The sequence below is a fragment of the Xiphophorus couchianus genome, chromosome 23 (assembly GCF_001444195.1).
Source record: "Xiphophorus couchianus chromosome 23, X_couchianus-1.0, whole genome shotgun sequence".
In the NCBI taxonomy this organism is placed as follows: domain Eukaryota; kingdom Metazoa; phylum Chordata; class Actinopteri; order Cyprinodontiformes; family Poeciliidae; genus Xiphophorus; species Xiphophorus couchianus.
This window is the reverse complement of record NC_040250.1, coordinates 2,747,076-2,764,312: the sequence shown is the minus strand read 5'-3', so window position 1 is coordinate 2,764,312 and position 17,237 is coordinate 2,747,076. Positions and strand designations below refer to the sequence as shown.

At 39.7% G+C, this 17,237-nt stretch overlaps 1 protein-coding gene across 16 annotated transcripts in view; it reads right to left on the bottom strand.

The window, feature by feature from the left end:
* The window catches only part of rapgef2b (Rap guanine nucleotide exchange factor 2b), a 101,211-nt gene that overhangs the window by 18,598 nt on the left and 65,376 nt on the right, over positions 1 to 17,237 (bottom strand). For 12 of the 16 annotated variants that reach the window (XM_028009793.1, XM_028009794.1, XM_028009800.1 and 9 more), the window contains 2 exons: positions 6,332 to 6,463; positions 2,049 to 2,226 (listed from right to left, as the gene is read on the bottom strand). In XM_028009793.1, the coding sequence (XP_027865594.1) occupies positions 2,049 to 2,226; positions 6,332 to 6,463 (310 nt within the window). Of the gene's footprint in view, positions 1 to 2,048; positions 2,227 to 6,331; positions 6,742 to 13,969; positions 14,555 to 17,237 lie in introns of those variants that run through there. The other 4 variants (XM_028009807.1, XM_028009809.1, XM_028009806.1 and 1 more) reach the window with 4 other exon arrangements.

Below are 17,237 nucleotides of genomic sequence, written 5' to 3'. Positions count from 1 at the left end.
AGTGTAAAATTACTATTGACATAATTTTCTTACAATGGAAAATGTTAAGTACAATATAAAAATATTTGTATTTTTACAACCAAACTTTTATTATAATCAGCATAGAAAGATTTTGCTTTAAATTAGGGCAGATATTAACTTTCTCATATCAGCTTGTGTACCACTCTAAAAGGAGCAAAATGAAAATAATCACTTAGGAGCAGGATCATTATTTCTTTTTATTTAAAATAAAAGCATTCAGTTCACATCATGCATCTTCGGTTTTTAATATTTGTGGAAATATAGTAAAAATGTTCATCAGAATCTCTAATCAGTCCATAGTGTTGAGCTACACCTACATGGATGCCAGTTTTGTTCTTTAACATAGTATCTCTCCAGGATGAACCTTGTAATACTAATTGTAATATTTTATAAACAGAATGAAAACTAAAATGAGTAAACTCCACATGTATAATTGCTTAAAAGCCGTAATTATTCTCTTGTATTACTAATGACAGTCAATGAAGAAAAACGTCCAGAAAATCTTCCGCTGGGTCTGGACCAGCAGCAGTCTAGTGCACCGGCTGACCTAGGCTTGGCATGGCAACAGCGTTGTGTGTGAAGCTGCGATATCGCTGAAAGTTTAATGCGCTGGGAGAGGTGAGGCGAGAGGATGTGCTGGAGTGACCTAGAAAAGCCTCACGGCAGAGGGAGGGAGGAAAGGGGGCGCAGCAGGGAGATCAGCGGATGGAGAGAGGGGGAAGGGCTGGCGCTTGCTCCTTCTCTCTCTGCATTCAATGCATCATCCTCACCCAAAGTCCACATCAGCTGCTAAGCCCCGACCGACTCTGTGTACTTCGTTTTTTAAACACGCCTATCATCAGAGCTGGAGTTGAGTCATAGCTTTAAGGGATATGATACAAAAAGCCTGATGTGGCTTTGAGAGTTACTCGAAAGCCAACATCACAGCCGTGGATGTTTACTGTGGCTCATCTGAATAACAAGTGGCTTTATTACGAACTGGGAAAAGGAGATGAATGCCTGGGATACCAAAAAACTTAATTAAGAACATCTAATTAAGTGTTTAGATGTGTTCACTGATGAATATTTGTCATGGAAATCTTATATAAATCACATAAAAATTAAAATAAAAAAAATTTGCTGTTTTAAATAGGGTTAGTAAGAATTACTAATTAAAAAGGTCTTGTGTAGTTTGTATGAGTCACTAATTGTTCCATATGTAACATATTGTGCCAAATATTTGAGAACTGTTAAGAGTCATAAGTGGAAGTGGATAGAGAGATCACACAAACCCAATTTTTACAGTTTCACTAATTTTATGTACAAAATGTTGATTCAGGACTCCGATGATCAAAGATGCATTTCAGTCAAAGGTGCCAGTTTATGTGCGACAATCTTGACAGTGAGATAAAACTATTTAAAACCTCTTTCTGCAATTAATAAAAATGTGAAAATTATTATGATGAAGCAATATGGCATTGAATAAGTTAATGTTTTGTTGTGTATTTTTTATTGTTTATTTGAAATATACCTGCAATAGTCATCTGAGCTGAATATCTGGTTTTATCTTTGTAAATAGGGAGCAGAGCTTATAAGTTTATACTTCTTTCTGTTCCATTTCATTCAAGATTTCCTTTAGTCAACAAGCCATACACTGATGTGATATAAGTATCTGTATTGGCCCTGATATTGAAAACAATTCTAGATTGGGTATCGGTGACAATGTGACAAAGGGAAGATCTATTCAGTCTGATTCTATGTTTTGTGCTCTGGGTGACTTCATGCTCAGAACCCAGTGAAACTGTGTTTTAAAAAAGAAATGTTTTAAAACAATTCAGAACAGTTTTCCTGTATCGGATAGGTATTGGCCGATACTAAACCTCAGATATCAATATCATAAGTGAAAAGATGGATTGGTGCAAATCTGACATGAATTACTCATATTTTTTATTGAGTAATGAAATAAAAAAAATATAAAATGAAAAATGACATGACATGTGGCTCCAGGATTGAAAATGTAAAAGTAAAACCCGCCCCCAGTGGCTCACCTATGTCATCATCCGTCCGGTCCATGGGGTCCTTCTCCAGGCAGTCCCGGACGATGTCCCGGCTCATCAGGGGGTCGGAGGCTCGCTCGATGTCCTCCTCGTCATCGTCCTCCTCGGAGTCCACTGCGGTCTCAGGCAGGCCGCTCAGGTCCATGTCACCTGGCTCGTTCTCTGTGGCCTGATGGGAACAAACGGATCAGAAGTTGAACATGTGTGGAGCGAGAAGCGCGCTGCGGGACACTGTGACTCCATCAGAGATCAACCTGAAGCAATCATCTGGACACTCGTCATTTAATTAATGACCAGAAGCTTCACAGCCGACACGCACGCTGAAGCTGTTCTCCAGCACAAACATCATCTGCAAAGTCTCGTTTCATATCAAACACCGAGATTCAAACCGTCTTGTGACATGAGGCATTGAATATAGTATGAGAGAGAGATGGCATATCAAACAGGCTGCTATGCATAGTAACAAGCCAATTAAATCCTAACTTTCTTCTCTCCTCCCCCCTCAGCAGAAGTCCACAGCCTGCCTTGCAGCCAGATCCTGTTCCTTGAAAGCAAAAGATAAAATATGTGCACAGCCAGCTGAGATAAGAGAACGTGGCGCAGATACCCATGCCTGAGCGCTGCAATCAGTTCTTCTGGACCACACAAAACATCAGTTCTGATGGTACCCGACAAGAAATCTTACCACAAAACGCCGTTCAGCTTTAGCAGTTTTAACAACAAGAGCAGAACAGGCTGCTTGAGCAAACTGTCCACAATATCTCCGAGCCAGACGCATTGTCGCCTCCCAGACTGCTGCTCTGCTTGTCATTTTTTAATGCTCAGACGTACTGAGTCGTTTCTCCTCAAACGCCATGTGGAAAAGGCTCATTAATGATTCAGCGTCTGACTGGCCATTTGGCCTCCATTGGTGCAAAATCTGGTGGGCGGAGCCAAACTGATGTCAGCAGAGATGATGCTGGATGCAAGATGGAGAGCCTTACGCATTAGTGTCTACATTACTGCAATTGGAAGGTCACCAGGTACGCTACAGTTTGAACAAAATCTGCGCTAAAATGATATGTTTTTGTTTTCTTATGCACATTAAGCATGTATGAAAACCTCAAAAACCTGCAGTGAGCATTAGGAGTCAGCGGGCTGTTAATATTTCATACAGGCTATTCTTGGATCAATGCTTTCAAAGGACCAATATCATGATTTATTCACACACAAACAGTCGGCCATGCTGACAGTGATGTGCCGATGATGTGGGGGCGCTCCACTCCAGTCCCAGGATGTGGATTTTACAGCAGCTGCAGCGGAGAGGCCATGTTGTTCGACCACTCGGAGCTCCCATCAATAACCTGCTCCCAGTCTGCTCAGCAGCTCTCATCACAGCATCAAACTAATAAAACGCTAAGCAGGATGCTTATCTGTTTACAACCCGAGAACCTTGGAAAAGCAACCAAACTAAAAGGAGTAGCATCACCAATCTGACATCTTACACATGTAGGAGGAAGATGTTGTAATTTTCAGCTATTGCTCATATAATCATAAAAAGGCAAGTTGTCAGAATTTTGAAGGAATGACACATTTTAGGTAATCAGCAAATAAATCAAAACAATTGATAGTTCCTTTTTGGATTTTTAAATCATTAGGACCTGACCACAGCAGTTAGGCTGAATCCCATTTTCTATGGTTAACCAGCCACTTTATGCAGGTAGTGGGTACAATATTCTACTGAGCAAGTGGGAAGGGAGTCTTCCAGGAAGCTGATACGAGACTAGTGTTTATGGATTTCTTCTATTTTAAATAGATATAATAATATAATATATAAAGACACATGTTTAAAATATTCTGATAGTAAAGTATTTTGAAATGGGTCAGGGTTATACAATTAGAAGTGTAATATCTACGAACAATACAAGCTAGACTATACAGTTCTTATCATGTCATTAAAAACACATTAATTGGAAAAATATTTAAATTCAGGAGTTGATTAGCCTGAATAACCCCAACAGCTCGTCGTTTCCGAGGGTTTTCACTTCCCCTCTTGGCACCTAATTTAGGAGAGGATTAAAACTCCACTGAGGACTGAGACATCTACATTTATCTACATTACTTTTAAAGCTTGTTAGGGAAGAACAAATATAGAGGACCAAATGTGCCCTAAAGTGAAATAAAGCTAATGCACAGGTATTTAGTTTTTCAGTATAATATTGCCAATATAGTATAGCTGCACAAGATCAAGAAAATATTTAAATAAAAGACTGTTGCTGAAAACTGTTGATGTTGATTATATTATACATATTTTGACATGTTAAACATTAAAGATACACCACTCAGGTGTGGCCAGTGAAGAGTCCATCCAACTGGCCAAAGACAACTTTAATAGGCTAGTGTAACAGTCAGGCAAATAAATCCCATAATATTTTGGACCCAAGACGCCTTTTGCAACTCTGATATTATATTGTCCAGGTCTACAATATACCAAGAAAAATACATTATAATGCACAACCATTTCAAAACAGGTTTACTAATCAACAAACATTCTCATTATATCAGGTATGTTCTTCTAAATATAAAAATAAAAATATTTACCATATACAGAAATATGACATTTTTTCTGTTTTTGATGGTCAACATGAATTAAAATCAATTTATTAAATAGGGATGTTCAATACGTCATTATGACATCAGTCTTTGTTAGTCATTTTTGTAACATAGCAGTATTGCTCTGTAAGGTAAAACTAGGCCAATATAAACCAACAATGTTTATTTTGTTGTTCCATGATGTTGAAAAGATAGATTATAAATTTAATATTGTCAAATATCGGCCCAAGTATTCATATTGGTCCATCTCTATGAATCAATATTACCTAATAGGGGGTTTCATTTTAAAATATTTTAAATTAGGACATTTGATCTCTGCTACTATTATTACTGTAGTGGATTTGGTGTCATAAATAATGTAAACTTAAAGTATTTCTATTTTTGAGTTGTCTGGTAGCTTGGCTCCACTACACAACACAGAAACAACTGGGACAATGTACCTTATAGAAACAGCTAAAGGTCGAGGGTGAAGGGTGAAACAGGATTCACCTTTGGAGCGATAAAAAGCCTATTAAATGGGCTATTAAACAGTTGTCTATTTAATAGTCATAGGTCATCATTTTTAATTTAATCATAATTTCCAACAAAGCTGCAAATATGGGGAAAACAGATGAATCAAGAGTTCAATAGAGATTAATCAAATATAGAAGGTAAAACAAAGGAAGAAACTTAAGGAAAGTGTTAAAAGTTTACAAGAGGAAGACAAAAGCAGAGGACAGTGTTGGTGACTGTGACAGAGGAAAACCCAGATCCTTTCCCAGAGCTGTGAGCAGATGGCACTGAGACCCAGATCAGACCGGACTACAGACAGTAAAGCCTGTTTAACCTGCTGCAGTCATCTACAACAAGGCCTGACATCCACACACAGAATCCTGTGATATGATGAAAACATTCAGCCGCATCCTGACAACCAGAACCAGAACAGAACCAGCAAGAGGTCTGGGATAAACATAGAGAATGTGACTGAGTGTGGCCCTGAGGGAAGTCACAGGGACACAAACAAACAGGAATGCAGCAGGTCCGATGGGGCGGCTGTGTGCCGCTAAGAGGATCAGCTTCAGGTTTTGGGGGAAGTCTACAGTCATGACATTTGGCAGATGTGTGTCCCTCTAAGCTGGATATTTAGTCCACCACTATTTTACGGAAATTTATTAGGCTTCATGTAGCGTCTGAACATGAGGAAAAGGTAAATCAGCAAGGTTAGGGAAAGATTTTAGTCAGAGTTATATCATAAGAGTTGCCAACTCTGCAGGACTTGTGTGCTTCTGGCTTTAAAGTGATGAAAAGGCAGAGATGGAAGCAGGCAGGATGTGAGCTGGACCACCTGCTCGGCAGCATCCAGCCTGTCTGCTCACCACCTGCAGAGCAGCGCAGCTGTGCTGTCAGGGTCTGTAGCCGCTCCACCAGCAAAACCTTTGAATTACGCTGGAAAAATGTTCTGCTTAAAAAGATTACGGAGAATTCACACAGGGATGGATGTCAGCTTGCCACAAGGAGGACATTTTCCAACTTCAGCTCGATTCTGATTCCATTTATGCACACATTTAAGGTTCATTTCATTCATACTCAAATGTTATTTTAAGGAATTCCTCAGAGAAAAGTGAGAAAGTTCAGATCCTTGGTGTGACTCTACACTACCCGGGCCTGGCTGGGGGTCCAGGGCCGGTAAGCGGAGGCCTTACCTGGTAAATGTCTGACAGGCTGCTGCTTCCAGAGTCACTGGTGATACTACATCCTGAGTGGCTGGACGAGACGTGGGTCACCTGTGGGTGTAAGCCGTCGGCCAGGTGCAGTCTGCTGAAGTCTGCAGGGAGCTGCGCACACACACATACATACACACAACATACACACACATGGTCAGTGTCGGTCAGCCCAGCAGCCACCTCTGGTCGAGCGCTAACACACATACTGACTGCCACGGACTTGGCTCCGGTGTGTGGGGACGTGAAAGATGAAATTGATGGTTTTATGCTGGGTTTCTATAAGTTTCATGAGGTTGAATTAGATCTTCTAAAGCTGGGCTAACTAACTTTTACACCTTCTAAACTGTTTTTGCATCTGATAGACCGGTAGACTCGGTTTGAACAAAACTGCAACATTTGTTACATTATTAGCTGCTGTGGTTTTCTTTCACACAGAACGGTGTCAAACAAAATAAACGCTTTGAGCAACCTGTTCCCCTCCTCACCTGAGGTGGCGCTGCACCAAGAACCACTAAAGGAAATGACACAAAAACCTCTAAAAAAGATACTGAGTGCAACATTCTTCTTCACAAATGTAAACAAAAATGGAGACTCTGATGTGTTTAGTCAAAGGTTAATCACAGCCGTTGCAACACAGACTGCTACAGAAGATTCTCCCTGCCCAAAACTATCAGCATCTACAGTAAGTCTTTGAAAAAAATTATACACGTAACAAAATTTGATTTCCCTCTAGGATTATTTAAGTCATTTTGAATTAAATAGTTTTAAGACCTGTAAAGTAAATCTGGACATATTTGAAACTGGGACAATTTTATTAAAGACTTATGTACTTCTAAGACCCTAAGAAGACTTTGTCATTCTAACCTTTATTTGTGAAAAATAACAGCAAAAAACTGGGTAATAATTCATTACTTAATTACGCACTATCAACAGAACAAAAACCCAAAAATCTGTGATTCTGAAAAAGCTCTTATTTATATACAATTTGGTATTATAATACATTAAGCGCCAAAAAGGAATATTACTTTAAAACTTTAACAACATAAAAATAATTGTGCCTGCCTGATTTTGCATCAAGTCATCAATTTAAGGGTTCACTAAACCTGCTATTATGTAAAGCTAAAAGGGAAACAAATCTGACAAAATAAACTCTCCAGGGGTTCAAACTCTGAACAAAATAGCTATTATAGTGTCAAAATTAAATCTGAAAATAATTGGGTATTTTTATTAAAACGGTGCTCAAATGCAGAAAAAAAAATACTCTTAAGGCAGAAGAAAATTCTCTAATTAATGCTTCATAAGCTGAATAAACTAAACAAACACGAAACAGTAATGGGGGAAACCCCTCTGAGTAATTTATACTGCATAAAGTAGCAGCTGTAATTAAAAATAGTGTAAATGGGCCAACCCATTTCTCTATGGAGATGACCCTGAAATTTAAAATACACCAGAAACAGACAAATAGACCTAGAACCTCCAGAAATGCAACTGCTTTGTGATTTTCTTTGATTTTAATTTAGATGGGTTATTAAACAACAGCAAAACTAATTCTGGATATCAATATCAGTCCAACTTTTCATATCTTTCCTCCCTGTTTACAAGTTAGTAGTTTTTAAATAAATCCATCATATCTGATTAATCAAACCAGGGAGAGAAGAAACTGGTTCATGGTGTCTGTATATGTGAATATTTTATATTCCATATGTTTTATTTACCAAATATTTATTTATTTAATACTTGGAAGTGGGATCATTTCCTCTGAGCCCCTTTAAACCTAACTTTTGGCTGTGGCAGATCATTAATTTTAGATTTAAATCCCCAAAAACTCAAATTGGTTTGATTTAATAAACCAACTTTACTCATCAAGAGGCTGGAAAGTTGGAACCAGATCTAAACATCTGGAGAAGATTTGGTTTAGTCTCCTCCAAGCTGTTTGAGTTTAAAGTCTTTGAATATATTTTTTTGCTTAAATCTTTCCCTAAACATAAAAACAGGCTAATTTTCCATACCAGCTGTTTAAAATGGGTACGGCCAAGGGATTCAAACAAAAAGAAAAACACCGAGTTGAGTTTCTGATTGCAGGTCTTTAATTATGACTTCATTATGGGGTTTTTGGATGTTGGCGAATAGGTTTTCACACACCGGCGGCTGGTTTTGCTTAAGTCTGCCAACAAAGTGACAAAGAAACTGAAGATCTTGGAAGAGTCGTTGAACCGAGCTGCTTATTTCTGAGCTGCTATGAGGGAAAAATGTGGAAAAATTAGACGTATCAATTCAAAAAGTGCCTTTCTGTGTCAGCGACAAGAGACTGGGAGCCAGACAGTGGAGCTCTCGCAGCACTGAGGTGTGATGTGATTACAGTGTGCCAAAGATTTCCATCACGTTTAATTATCTGGCTGGCTGCACTAACCAAAATGGTCGACCGGAGGACCCAGTCAGTCGCTAACACCCCTCAGGCTGCGGCTGGTGGACGGTCATGTGAAAGCCTCCACGTTATTACCACTGGCTGGGCAACGCTGATGAATCTACTGTTGTCTCTCCATTAATGAGCCAATAGAGTTTCATCACATCGCAGTTTTTTACAGTGTAATACAAAATACTCAGGTTTAGAGCTGACAGGAAATTCACGCAGGAATCTATGAGATAACACTTCAAGTTATTTAAAGTTACATTTTATTTAGATTTCTGAACAGAACCTCTTCAAGTTGTTTTAGGGACCTAATGATTAACCTCCAACTACCAAGAGCTATGCTGTTTATGTATTATGTTGGAGTAAACAACACCTGGGGTTTAAAAAATATATTTTTATTTTGCATGTTTGCTTTATGCTTATGCTTTTTCACAAAAGGTTGAACTGTTACAATATTTCAAATTTTTTGAGGGTGCATATTGAAACATTTTTATTGTAAATGCAAGTTACTGAGTAGACAGGTGGCGTTTTTATTTATATATGATCCTCTAACCTGGAAGTGATCAGACTATTAGCCATCCCAGAGGAGTCCCTCAGGGTAGTGCTTTAGGCACAATCATGATCCTGCTATCCTTCTTAGTCATTTTCTGAGGAAATGTCTTTGCCTGGAAGAAATCCAGCTGTACTGCAGCATAAACATCTCAGCTTGATATAAATCATCAAACCCACTGTGTTGTTTGTCAGATATTATTAAGAAATGGCTAACTGAGGGTTAGCAAAAGCATGCCTTGGTGCAGCCAAATCTACAGACAAGCACTTTAATAGAAAGAGTGACAAATTTTATCATCAATGAGAATAGACTAAATTCTTCCAAGCAAAGGACATTGAATACTCCAAACAATTTGCAAACTGAATGCCTTTCCTTTAATAAGGCAAACATACACATTGCCTACAAGAATCTGACTACTTTATCCATTTGATTAAAAAACTGCATCCTTTGTTTTTATTGAGCAAGTACTTTTATGTTTTTTGTTAGTACAAATTATATTTTTGTGCTCCACACGTACCTTTTGGTCGATTGTGGCCCATGTGACACAAAGTTTGCAGACCATTGTGTTAAAGTGTTTCACACCAGTGACAGAGGCATGTGAGGAACAAAGTGAGAGCAGGGGAGGCGGATAAAGCAAACGGATAATAAACAAGTAATCCTTTCTCTCCGCTCATTTAGGTCATCCGTCTGTCGGTCAATAAGCCAACGTCCATTCGCTCTATGAGCATGTGGTGGCCTGTTGACCTCTCCGGCCCAACGGAATGCAGGAGACTGGGTCAAACTGGATGCCAGTAAAACAACGACATGCTCATTAGGCTTATCCAATAAGTGCACAGCCATGAGGCCCAACATCTACTCTCTGTTGTGAGCGCTGATTGACTGAAAAATCCATACTTTAATTCTGGTGTTTAAACATGTTAACGATATAATAAACATGAACTACATCATGAATTTGTCATCTGAGCTGGTTCTCTGCTCTGTTCTGCTTTAAGTTCAACAATCTCTTGAAAACAAATGAGTTCCGCAAGACCATGGGCTGAAAACACGTCCAATCAGGCGTCACGGGGGATTAGGCATCGCTCTAAAGCTTGAGCCACAACTCTCAGTTCTGCTTACATGTGAGCAGATGTGGTGCTCCTTAAATTACATTACAGACCTAATGACCTAGATTGCTGGGTAGTAGCACTGGCGGCCTCTCAATCTCTTTACTGCTTGCATGCAGCCAGTGAATCTGACCTGCTACACTCCATCACTCGATCAGAAGACAAAATAAAACTTCTTAAACAGAGATTTAGAATCTAGAAGACATTTTAATAGTGATTTTATTCCTGTAGCTGGTTTAAATTAAGGCGACACTATGTCATTCAAGTTATTTGAATGTGCTGTTAGATTTTATTAAAACACTACACTAGCTAATAAATGACAACTGAGAGCACATTCAGATTCTCTCACCAAGGCGGCAGCTTCTCGCTTTCCTGAGCCTTTGGGATCAGGAGATTAAAATCCTGTTGGCAGGGCGTCTGATTAAATGGGTCTGATATGCTCTCTGGGCTTTTCCTTCACTTTCTACATCTCCATCAGTCAGACCTACACAAAGCGAGTCACGCTATTTATCATGAAGAACATACTTTTTACTCCACAACGATAAAACATGCAACAAGTTGTAAAACTTTATCTAAATGGAATTACTGGAACGACAGTCACTCAGTCGTGTCCTTGAGCAAGAAAATTCTTCACCCGGTTTGCCTGCTGGTGGTGGCCAGAGAACCCGGTGACGCCGATTAAATTTTAGCCACTCACTTCTGTTAGTCTTTCCCAAGGCAGCTATGGCTACAATGTAGCTAATTACCTTAAGCTTATTGTAGATTTAAGAAAATTCAATATTTTTGTGCGTGCATGTGTATATGAAAAAAAATTTGAGATTTCCCACACACTGTAGTCTGCCACAAATAATGTGCCAAAATACCCAAACTTGCTTTGACATGATTTCCAATTGACATTGTTTAAATGAACCTCCTGGTGCCATGTTTAAATCCGAACATGAAGTCGTGGTAGAGTTGAAGCAGTCGGTTTGGCTGACAGGTTTTAGCTTTGCTCTACACTGCCCCCTATGGGTTTGGCATGTTTAAAACAACACTCAAGGGCATATTTGTGTGGGTACATGTGGATGAAACAGTGCATGATATGTTTTTAAACGATTTATAAAAACATATTTGTTTTTATAAAGAGTTGGCTACGTGTGTACAAGCCCTGAATGGGTCCTTGGATTTGATAAAGCTCTACACAATTTACGACAGATTAGAGGGGTGACAGGAATTGTAAGCTTGAAACACAATCTAAAATCAAATCTTTTTCCGATTACATAATGCACCATCATAACCACTAACAGGTTGTGCTGACAAAACTCTTCAGTAGCAGTAGAAGGATTAAGGTTATGTTCTGTCACTGAGGTGCTTATTAGAGTTACTAAAGCAAGTTGCTCTTTTTTTCCTGTCTGAAGAGTCTGATTCTACCTGAATTTAGAATAAAAACGCAATTTTTAATTACTTACTTTAATCTTGTTGAATGTCACTGGTGGATATTACAACCAGTAACATCAAATGCTAAAGAAAGTTGAAATTGTCTGAACTGTAGTGATTTTGTTTTTGTTCCGAAATTGTGTCCAACTGCGAAGCTGTGTGACACCAGCTGCTCTTTCGATCACTGACATTAAATCTGAAACTGACAAGTACAGACATTGAATAGTTAATGATTTAATAACAACCTAATAAATCAGAGTTTGTCATCTCAAGCAGAAGGTTGGAAAACTCTGTCCTTTATTTTGTGAAATATATTTTCGAAAAAATGAAGGGAGTAATTTTATGGGGTTTTTTTTTTCAGAAATGGATAATACTAACATCAGCAGGTTTAAAGCTTTGTGTAACTGGTGTAAAACATAATATATAATATAAATAATTTTTGTTAGAATAAATAAGCTGATACTGACAAAATCAACATGGTGTTCAGAGTAAACCTGTTTAGCAGAAATTTGGGTTTTTTCATATATTGCATTTGAAAAAAAAATGACATCACCAAAAACTAAGGGATGTTAAAAAAAATTAAAAATCAACAATAACTGAATTTTGATGGTTTTCCCACTGTTGCAGTAAAAAGCTACACTAGAAATGGAAATCACAGGTATTAATGGGTAAGATAAGCAGCCATGGCATTACTGTCATGGCAGCAAATGCTGATGGGAAAAACATTATGATGCCATTACTGTAATAAGATCTGTTAGCCCATTGGGGGTATCCTGCTGAGATAAATTGTTGTTTACAAAAGCCCTCATTTGTGTGCAAATACCATATAAACAAAAAGTCAGAAAAAAGAATGACTGCTTTAGGTTTTTTGAATCTTTTGTTGGGAATTTTGTTCACTTTTTGGTCTAATCTGAAACTAAAATAAGATATAAAGGGTATATTAGTAATTAAAAATTGAATGGAAAGCAAGTTTCCACATTTACAGACCACTATGCTTACAGACATTTTAGCATACCAGACAAAAAAGTTACTTATACAAAGATTTTTATACATTGGCTACAACAGTTTTAAAAATTCATACTGAGCATTAAATCATGCAAAGCATGTCAGAGGCTTTGGTATCCTGCAGGCCTCCCTGAGGGGAACAGCGCAAACTGTGAGAAAAGCGGATGAGATAACTCATCAGCAGTGACACATTTACGGCAATTACAGGAATATTAAGGTGATTTTTTTCCCTCCACAGCATATGTACTCTGCAAACCAGGCACTGTCCATCACAAAGATGTACAGCCTGCTGTTTGCATGTGCTGGAGTGTGTGTCTGCGTGTGGTCGTGGCCTGTGAGTGATGCCAGCAGCGCTGACAGTCGATCAATCCGTTTACTGTTCAAGTGCAGATGGTGTCAGGCCTCTCTGAGTGTCTGCCGGAGCTGCAGGCTGCTTCCAGCACCATGGACAGCGCCACCAGCAAAAGAGCGGTGGATCAAATGGTTTCAGCAGGTGAAAAAATACAAAAAAGGATTTAGTTATGGATTTCTGATCCTTCTTATCAGTGTTTTTAAATGGAAACCAGAATGTAAACACCCACTGTAATTTTCCTCCCATGTAAAACAGTGTCTAATGTCATGGCCACTTCTAGAGGATTCACATGCAACTACTGACACCTTCGTGCAAAACGAGGGCAGAGGCGTTGTTCTTATTGATGCCCACCCAGAGCTCGCATCTAACCGCTTCTAAATCACAGACATTCTCTAAAACAACCTTAATGTCACTGATGATGCTGATAAAAACAAAGTATATTTATTTGTTTTAGATGAATATATAAATCATTGCGTGCAGCTAGTATTATTAAGCATCTGTGAGTGTGTTTGCACGCGTCATTGACAGCGAGCACATGGCGGCCGTTTCTAGTACAACACACTGACACACATCTGAGGCTCAACGGGGGCAACGATCAGCCTCTGATCGTGTCCTTGGTCTGCCCTGCCTTCATTCATCCTGCACAGACTCAATAGAAATCCGATGCACGTCCATTACAGGGCCGGTAATCATATCTACAGGGTCATAAATGATGAGGGGAGAGGAAAGAAAAAAAAATAAATAAAAAAAATAAGAGGATGCACGTCGATAGGCTACTTACCGGGGTTTTATCTTGCTGGCTCGGGACTCCATTGCTGTCTGATGCTGCTAATGGTTTCATAATGAATAAATGTTCACCGGGCTAACATCTAACATCCCAGAACTGATTTCCCCTCATCTTCAACAACCCGCCCCCCTTTCTCCCTCAGCTGTACAGTCTCTGCTTGATAGTTTTGGGAGTATCCGCTGTTCTCGGCCCGATCCGGCTCTCCAAAGCAGCGACACCTCCTGCGTTTATTCCAGCTGGATCATGAAAACCACACAGAGGAAGATGGACAGGAATAAAAGAAAAGATCCTTTTTTTATCCAAGTGATTAACAGCCTGCTTCTTTTTGACTGTCACATCTCCAGTCGGGGAGCAGCAGTGCGCCGATAAGAAAGCAGAAAAAATGAGAAAAAAAAAGATGACAAAAATGGCTGACAACACTTTCACTCACGTTTGCTCCCTCCGCCTTCCCTCTCTCTCTTCCTCTCCTTCCCTCTCCCTCGTACGGAAAGTGAAGCGACGCGCATGCACGTAGAAACGCCTTTTGTGCACCATTAGATTATTTCAAGCCTGAAACGGCTGCAGCCTCCAGCGAGGTACCCAGTGGTTTGTTTGGAGCGGCGTGTGTGGATGTGTGTCGGGGTGGAGGGGGAGGAGGAGAAGGGGGTAAGAACCTCCTCCCAGTCTGACAGTGATGCTGCTGGAGCACTCTTCTGGCAAATTCAGAGACGGAAATGAGAGAAAGGAGGATGAGAGATGGAGAGATGAAGGACAATCTGATGTGGAGATCAAAAGGTAGCTGGATAGATTGATGAGTGATGGAGGTATGAAGGCATAGGGCGTTGAAGGGGGGCAGTAGCTGAACAATGCAATCATTGCACTCTTTTTAGCACAAGACAGCAGCTGGATTCGGTTGGCATAGCAACGGACTGCAGGAAAGCCATTTCCTGGGCGGGGAAGTTGTAGCACTTCCTCCTCGGAGAAGCAGCGAAGAGGAGATGGAGGTCCAGCTGTAGCTGCCACTCAGTGGAGATAGCCATGGCAACTAGGCGACTACGAGCCCCCGCACCCACAGAGCCAACCATCCAGCACCCCCATTCACACATACACACTTCAAACACACCCACACCCCCTCCAGGGCCTTTAGTTGCTGTGGCGACGGAGGCAGCGAGACATGCTGAAATGGAGGGAGGGGAGAAGAGAGCATAAAAGAGACGGTGAAAGTGGCAGCATTGCGAGCCACTTCACCTCCACTCAGTTGGACCACAACGAGCCGCAGCGTGACCAGGAGACGCTCCAATCACTCATCAACCGAGATGCTAACTATTCACTCTATAGCACAAACTACGAAATACACAAATACACTCAAGATACATACAAATCTTTTTAAAAAAAATTAACTTGTACTTCAGTCGCATCAAGTTACATGATAAATTTAAAAAATCCAACCTTTGATTTGACAAGAACTAAGTGCAACTAATTACATTTATCAAGATATGGTGTGACCAAATTAGTTCATGTGGTTCTTTCCTCAAGTTGTTTACCATCAATTGTTTCAAAGTCATGCTACTAATTTGATATGGGGCTGAAAAAGACTAACTTTTTCTGTTAAGTATCTGTAATATCTATATCAAAGCATAATTTCACAAGATGCTCAATATTCCTCACTTTAAGTGTACGAGTTCTCATAAATGCACTACTTTATTCTCATAATATTACAACATTGTTCTGGCAATATTATGACTTTTTTAAAAATGTAGTCTGGCCATAATATGCTCTCATGAGGTTAACCTGAATTCAGAATCTAAATAAACAAAAGCTCTAAAACACAAGATGATAGATCTGCTGCCATCACTCTGAACTATGGAAAACAGAGGAGTGTATTGGTGAGAAAAAACAACAACAAAAGAACAGATTTTCCAAAATCATAATCTTCAAGAACCATAAAACCCATAATTTTAAGTGACAGATTAGACTGATGCAATAAGAAGTGTAGCGATTTTAAGGCTTCACCACAGGTGCCGTCACATTTCTTTTGTAGTTTGTGGAGATGCTGAAAGTAGATGCAAAGAAGCTGCCTTGTGTTTTTGCTAACAGTATGAAAGAGCTTCAGTTCATGACAAAACATGCAGAAATCAAGTTCAGTCAGAACAGAAAGACTGGCTGCAGCAGAAGAGAAAAAAACATGAAAACTGTTCATGTAATATTTACTTATTATTTATTATGTGATTAACTGGTCTTTTTACTGCAGCTCCATCCTTCTTTGTCTTTTTGGTGTTTTAGCTCATAAATTGCTTCAAACTATCTTTGGGAGAGTTTTATAAAAATAATCTACCATCAGAATCTGAATTAGTGCACAGGACGCTGCCATGGGAAATGTTCAGTTTCCAAAGTTACACAATTAACTGGGAAATAGGAAAATCAATAACAATAATCCTGAATGGCGGCTGCACATCCCTGCTCCATTCATACAAGAAAAAAATTTATTTAATCATACATGTGTTAAACCTCCAACGCAACACTTCCAAAAATAATGAATACACAATCAAGAACACAAAAAATGTAATAAGCAGTATTTCATTGGACTCATATTTGTTGCGGGTTGGTGTCTTACACAAAGACTGAGTCCTCAGCCTGTGCCTGAAAAGTGGAGTACTACTAGCTGGTTTTGGAGCAGCTCCAGTCAAAGCAACGGGGGAGGTGAGTGGGAGGCGGGGTGGGGTGAGAGAAGCCTGGAGACCCGGGATGACATCACCTTTCCTGCCCCAGCCATGATGTAATGTTTCAAAACAAGCACAAAAAAAGCTCAGGTGGTTTGCAGAGCAGCCCAGTCATTAATGTCTCCAACAATTGCCTCCGGGGGTGGGGGGTGGAGTGGACAGAGGACATCATTACATCACCGCAGCAACCAGACTGCGCCTTGGGAATATCAGAAACTCCTGCCCAACCCCCATCATCTGAAGCTTTCTAGCAACAAACCAATTAATCAGGCTTTTACTGACTAATAAACTAAATTTAAAGGAAAGGCAGGCACATTAAAAAACACACCCCCTCAGAATAACATTAAAGCTCTCATGTTCAGATGCAGAGAGTGCTAAATGCAAGAGGTGGAGGTGGGGGGCGGCCTCATGTGTCACTGTAAACACACTGCAAAGTGGGTGTGATAAGCAAGGCCATGCATGGTGCTTTACTTGCTGATGCGTAGCATTGGAGCCATAAAAACCTCATTACATCTCCAGAAAATAAACACATGAACTCACAGCGATGAGATTCCAGCTTTAAA